Source organism: Salvia splendens, chromosome 11 (assembly GCF_004379255.2).
Source record: "Salvia splendens isolate huo1 chromosome 11, SspV2, whole genome shotgun sequence".
In the NCBI taxonomy this organism is placed as follows: Eukaryota; Viridiplantae; Streptophyta; class Magnoliopsida; order Lamiales; family Lamiaceae; genus Salvia; species Salvia splendens.
Genome location: NC_056042.1, coordinates 22113107 through 22120194, shown reverse-complemented (window position 1 = coordinate 22120194; position 7088 = coordinate 22113107). Strand labels below are relative to the sequence as shown.

At 38.8% G+C, this 7088-nt stretch overlaps 1 protein-coding gene across 1 annotated transcript; it reads left to right on the top strand.

Annotated features, from left to right (window-relative positions):
• The first annotated feature begins 976 nt into the window (after positions 1-976).
• Positions 977-2467, top strand: LOC121754593 (alkane hydroxylase MAH1-like). Its single transcript, XM_042149928.1, has 2 exons — positions 977-1087; positions 1880-2467. The coding sequence occupies exons 1-2, from the start codon at positions 977-979 to the stop codon at positions 2465-2467; spliced, it is 699 nt and encodes a 232-aa protein (XP_042005862.1).
• The last annotated feature ends 4621 nt before the right edge of the window (positions 2468-7088 follow it).

The window sequence follows — 7088 nt, the reverse complement described above, 5'->3', positions numbered from 1 at the left end:
TGCATACTAGTATTTTAATTTCAATTTTTATGCTTTAGTACTTGTATTCTATATTTATTACAAATAATTTGTTGTGCTTATCATCATAATATTTAATAATTGTGTATAATTTAAAGTTACTTTTATTATTATTATTTGATGACGAGATTATACAAGAATGAGCTCCAAAAGCCGTCAATACTTTGAGTTTAGATGTGACAGAGATACATAAATCTGAATTCTAAAGCCATGCAAAATTTAGACGTGTGTAAAGTTGAAATTTATGCTGCAATTAACCCACTAAACTATCTAATCATTATTTAAATATATAATGTGCATCGATTCATAACGATTAAGTGCATCAACTCATCGACATACCAAAGCTTTTGACTTGAAATACTATTCTGAATTCTGATTATATGCAATTAGCAGCTAGGTCCGAATTTAATTTATACACGTTAACTTGACCAAGCAGCCAAAAAAATCAAAATAAGTTACTTGGTTGAAAGAATGAATTCACACGTAGACAGGTAAGGCAACAATTAATGTTGCTAGTTCACTATCTATGCTTATAAATAAAGATAATTGTAAACAATATTTCATATCTGAAAAAATACCATATATAGTAACTAAGAAAAATGATCATGTTCTACACCCAAATCATAATAATTCTCATTTGCCCTCTCCTCCTCCTATTTGTGCCGTGGAAGTGGCCGCTGATGAGGCTGCTCCCGACGGCGTACCTCAAGAGCCAGACTCTACGACAAACTAACGCAAGTCTTGGCCGAAAACAAAGGAACCATCCTATGCAAAACCTCGTGGTACACGAACGTCGACACCTTGGTCACTTGTGATCCATGCAACGTGCACCATATTCTCAACTCCAACTTCTCCAATTACCATAGAGGATCCGAGTTTAGAAAGGCGTTCGACTTCCTTGGGGAGGCCGTCTTCGTCAAGGACATCAAGGAGTGGAAGCAAGACAAGAAACTAACGCATGGATTCTTCAAAGAGTCTCATTTCCAAACCTCCATGCCCAAGATCATCCAACACACCCTCGAGCAAGGCCCTCGTCCCAGTCCTCCGCCATGCGTCCGAGCATAATCAGGTATAGATAGAAATCCACAGGTTTCATCCTAAAACAATTGATGATAAGAGAGATAATATATGAATTTTTTTTTCTTTCATGGGACTTAATTATATAGTGGGTTCAGTTATTCTCTCTTTACACCCAGAGGCGGACACAAGCATATAGGATGGAGGGGCTTATTTAACCCCCTAGCACATAATTTTATTTATTTCTTTTTTCTATTTTTATTTTGATTGAGCTCGTACAACATCATCTTTAGACCTTACTAAATGACAATTAATTTAAAGAAATTAGAAAATTAGTAAGGGCTGACAGGAATGTAAATTAAGAAATTAAATGTCATAAAAATATCTTACCTAAACCTAGTTTTAATTTAGATTAATTTACTGTACTAAATTTAAAATCTACTAAATACTTCATCCGTCCATGAAAAATAGTCACATTTTGCAATTTTAGGAGTCCAAAAAAAAAACAGTCCCATTTCTAAAAATATAGAGTTTCTCTCTCATACATTACCAACTTTTCACCTCATATCTCTAATTTTACCTACTTTTCTCCTTCTCTTTTATTTTACCGATTTCTCATTAAAACTCGTACTGTCCACGTATGAAACTATTTTTTATAGACGGAGGGAGTACTATTATTAGTATAGTTTTTAAATAATTTATTATTTATATATGCATATACTTCTCTTCAATTATAAGAAAATATGTTTGATAAATCCCCCTACCAATATTTTTTTCTGCTTCCGCCCCCGCCTACATCGACGTGCGATATTGTTAAATTTATTTTCGTTTCATTCGTCAACAGGTCCTTGACCTGCAAGAGGTCTTCACCAGGTACATGATCGACGCGACGTACTTGATGGCCACCGGATCCAACACGGCCTCGGTCAGGGTAGGGTTCCCACACTGCCCCCTCATGCAGGCGGCCATGGACAACATGGCCGACGCCGTCTTCTGGCGAAACGCATGGAAGCTGCAGAGCTTCCTCAACATCGGGACCGAGAAGAACATGGCGCGAGCCTGCACCGATATCAACCAAATCGTCGATAATTTCCTCTCCACCGAGCACCGCCAAATCGGAGACGATCATTTCGACGTGCTAAATTTTTACCGAACTGGCGGCGACAACGAAACCCCCAAAAAGGAGTTCTTAGCTGCCAACATCATGACCCTCTTCTTCGCGGCTCGAGACACCTCGGCCGCGATCCTCACCTGGTTCTTCTACTTAATTAATTCTTCAAACCCTAAATCGAAGAAGGCGATTTTGGAGGAAATCGATTGCTTTTACCCGTCGACTGACATTTTTCCGAATGCGGAGGATTTGGGTAAAATGGTGTATCTCCATTGCGCCCTAAGCGAGAGCTTGAGGCTGTGTACCCTCCTGCACCGGTGATTATGAGGGATCCGGCGCGGGATGATGTGCTTCCGAGCGGGCACCAGGCGATGGGGAGGGAGGCGGGGATATGGGGAGAGGACTGCGCGGAGTTTAGGCCGGAGAGGTGGATGGGGAAGGAAGGAAGGTGGTGTGTCACGACCGCCCTTTAGGGTTAATAAATACGGGCGATCGTGATTAAAAGAACTTAATAACCAGACGAAGGAAACTAGGGTTTCAATATAGAGTTTGACCAATAATTAATATTTAATGAAAAGGGGCCAAGAGGTTGACATTATCCAAATAATTAGGTTCAAAGCTAAAAGATTGATGAGTAAAAAAACAATGTCTCATCGGAAGCGTTCAAGAGAAAGAGTGACGTCATGTGTGGAGACACAACGACACATAGTTCACAACTAACCAAACCATGGTTCAATTTTAAATTGCTCAACACCACCAATTGCTCGTAGCCGCTCAACCTGCACATAGGGAAAACACATGCAGGGCTGAGTACTATAAAGATACTCAGTGGGCTCTTGCCGAAAATATTTTCAATAAACGTATTATTTATCATGCCATACATAAGTAACCATCGGGGTTTAGCTTTAGTAAGGCCCGAGGCACTCAAAATCATTTCTCATTGTAAAAGTCGACTGATCAGTCATTTTCCCATAGACGTTTTCCATATCTGCTCATACATGACTTGGAATGTGGCCACAAACTAAGTCACTAAATCGGCCAGCCCGTACGCTAGCACACGGTCTACCATAGGTGTACACTAGTCCAAGTAGGGTTTGCGGCCCTACGAGGACCCGAATTCGATTTAGATAATAATGGCATAAAGCCATATCAGATAGGCACGCTAAAAATCAAATAAGGCATGATAAACACAATCTCATTCCCATCAATAAAATATTTAGGACATCGTCCTTATTTAAATGAAAGCCCACCTCGAGTGCTTAATCCGAAATTACTTTCTTTCCCTTGCGATCACGATTCTCTTGCGAGGTATCACCTTTAGAATTTACATAACACATAAATCAACACAAGAAATCATACAACAATTAAGATGCATGCATCCCTAGGCTTCAATTATTATTATTGATAGGATTACAAGATTTTCCAATTAAAAACTTGGGTATTTCGATTAATTTGGCCGTCCAAGGTGTCGCGGAGATGCCGGTCGGCCACTCACATCCCCAACAATTCAACGAAGAGATACTCGGTTCCTGAAGATTTAAATAACTCCACTGCAGCCTCAGGTAATAATTTTTAAAGTAGCCCAGATAATAAAAGAATAGGACAATCCAACTCAAAAGGAAGAGAAAAGCTCCATTTTCAAATCACACATACATTGCACCTACCATGCCCTTAACAACAATAGCTAAAATAAATAAAATAAAAAGAAACAAATCCATACTACTACTATTACACGTACTAAACTCCATTCCCCTTCAAATCAAACACAAAATCAAGTACTCCCTTTTCTAAAATCACATACCAATTCAATATACTCTCTAAAAAGCACGAGTAAATAAACAAAAGAAAAAGTACCCCATTCCCAAAATTAAACGTCGGCTCTCTCTCTACTGAAATTCTTAGTCCAACACCGGCCAAAATTCATTTGCTGAACAAAACAGAGTTTCCGTATTCACTTCTCTCTTTCCCCTCTCCTCTGTCTCTCTCTCCTTTCCCGAAAGATACAAATTCCCCAAATGACCGGACACTCTCTTCTCGTGCCGTCGTCTCCACGAGCAGCCGCTGTCTCAACGCACGACCGCTCCGTTGCCGTTGTCCGTCGGCTTCGACAGCTCCGATTTACCTCGAGAACTCCCGATTTAAATCTTGCAGATACGTTCTTAATTTTTTATTTCAATTCATTATAAGGTTGTTCTTTGATTCGGTTTCCGCTCGGGTTGTGCGATTTACTCGATTAAAAGGTTGATTACAGATTATGGTAACAGTATTGCAGTGAACATGGATGCTTGTAAAAACGATTGGAATTTGGTGTTGGTGTGAGAGGTATATACCTTAGATTTGGCAGATTGCGAGAGAACAAACAGAAACTCCCTCTCTTTAGCTCTCGGCTTCTTGAATCTGTTCCGACTGGAATAGGAAGAAAGGCAGCCTTGTTCTTGTGAATTCTTGCAGGAGTGGAACTTGATTTGGGAAGGAATTGTGGAAGCAGCGTGGTAGATTAGGGTAGAAAGACTAAGATTTATAAGAGAATTTGTGGTAATTTATTCTCAATTAATTGGAATTAAAGGCTGATTGGTGGTTTAATTTTGGAAAAGGATTTGCAGATGATGGGAGGAGAGGAAGACGCGTGAACATGGAGGATGAGAAATCCTTTGCTAAATTTTTATTTAATTATTTTCTTATTTCCTCAATTGTAATCAAGGAAGAGATTTAGGGGAAAGGAGAAACGGTTTTTAACGTGGGTTGAGGGAGGTTTTCGAATTCTTCCTTTTTTTTTTGAATTATTTGCAAATCACGGAGGAGGAATACCTCTTCACGGAGGAGGAAAATCTCTGAGAATCTTTAATTAAATTGAATTATCGACTTGGTGACCAAGTCAACAGGAAGAGGATTTAATTTGATTTGTTTAATTCACGGTCCTTTGTATTTTAATTAAATTGTGCCGCCCACAATTTAATTATCACGGACTAAATTTTTATATTATTTATTCAATTTATCGGATCCAACACGGAATCGAGTCCAATAAATATTCCTCACGGAAAGGAATTATTTAAATTCGCATTGTGATGTACTTTACAATTTCTAGCTCTAATAACAAATTTTCATTTATTCAAAAACAATTAAATTCACTCCACATCAATTATTCAAAAACAGCCACGTCACATATTCAACAAAGTTGACCCAGTCAAAATTCCAACTCAAAATTAGGTCACGAAAAGTATCCAACAATAATTCCACTCGACAATTAATCCACGGACTTTGCAACATTAAAAGCATTAAATGCAAGTACTTTAGGGTTCAAAAAGTGGGGCGTTACATTACATGGTGTGAGGCACGTTGCGTCGCATAACATTCATGCGTTCGGGTCGGGCCCGTGGGCTTGTCCGGGCCGGGAGATGGCGTTCAATCGGATGAAAGCGGTTGCGGCCACCGTTTTGCGTAATTTTGATGTTGAGGTTTCGGAGAGGCAGAGTGTTAGCCCAAGTGTTTCTGCTTTTCTTACGGTTAAAAATGGTTTGAAGGCTTCGGTTTTTCTTAGGCGCCTATAGATGGTTTTTTTGTCAAAACACCTTATTAGATTCCTATATTCTATTTTATTAAACCGTTGTAGTGTTAGTTCTTGTTTTAATATATTAGGATGCGTACTCCCTCCGTCCCCCAAATTTTATCATAGTTTGATTGGGCACGAGTTTTAAGAAATGTAATGGAAATTCAGTTGAAAAAGTTGGTAGGATGTAGGTTCTACTTTTAAAGTATTAGTTTTATAATAAAATGTGTGAGAATAACTTAGTGGAATGTGGGGTCCATTACTAAAAATGGTAAAAAGTGAAATGTGATAAATTTTGTTGGATGGACGGAAATAGAAAAATGTGATAAAATTTCAGACACGGAGGAAGTACCACATTTTGAATTCACAATATCCTCCTACCAAATCTGGCCATCCGATTTTGGAGATGCGCGCGTGATATTATGCCACATCTGCAGATTTAAAAATCATTTTACAATTCGAAGAGGGTATTAGTGGAAGTCATATTTGGAACGGTTATGTTAAATCCCAAAATAGCGGGTTTTGTATGTGTCAAAAATGGTAAGTACCAATATTTATGATTTTTTTTTTTTTTTTTCTTTTTCCATTAAGTACCTATATTTATGATTGTATTGCAATGGTTTCATTATTTTTCACGGTTGGAGAATATTGATTCAGTCTCCCATTATTGACTTACAGATTTTCCAAAGGATCGTCTTAACTGTGTAATTAAAAAAAATCAATTTTACATAACGACAACTTATGTTGTGGAGTCGATTATCGCTCTCCGACGAAGGATGTTCGGTGGCAACTCATTTTTTCCCATGATGCAAATCTATCGATTATCTGAAAAAAGAAATTTCAGTTACAGAGGTATAGATGATAAATTAAGCAAACATTTGAGCTATCATGCAAAATTTCAAACAAATTAAGCAACGTAGTGGCGGGCGCAAAAATAAATTTTAGTAGGGGCTTTACTAAAAAATTTTATTGTTAAAAAAATATACATAATATTGTTCATTTTTGCTATTTTGGTCTAGACAATTAGAAAATTATTGTGTTATGATCTTATTACAAATTGTTTATACGTACTGTCAAAAACGTTACCTAAGCCCAGTAACATTGCATTCATCGGCGGATGCAGGTGGGGTCGCGCGCGCCGTCCCCGGAGAACCGCCGGAAGACTCCTCCCAACAGCCCCCGACCCCACGGCATCCGGAACTCCGCCCCATGATTCATCCTCAGACCTCAAGCAGCTCAGCTTTTCCGATGAAGACGATCAGGCCGAGGGGCCGTTCACCCTTTACAAGAGGTTTATTCCGACGATATCGAGGCAGAGGCCGTTTACGGTGGTGCTGTTTGTGACGCTTGAGCAGGTGAGGAAGTTGCTCAAGGATTTCTGATGAAGATGTGCTG

What these genes read in the sequence shown, in the direction of transcription:
- LOC121754593 (XM_042149928.1), top strand. Translation starts at nt 977, where the DNA reads ATGGATTCTTCAAAGAGTCTCATTTCCAAACCTCCATGCCCAAGATCA. An exon ending in ATGCGTCCGAGCATAATCAG is followed by an intron (nt 1,088 to 1,879) that starts GTATAGATAGAA and finishes ATTCGTCAACAG; the next exon opens with GTCCTTGACCTGCAAGAGGT.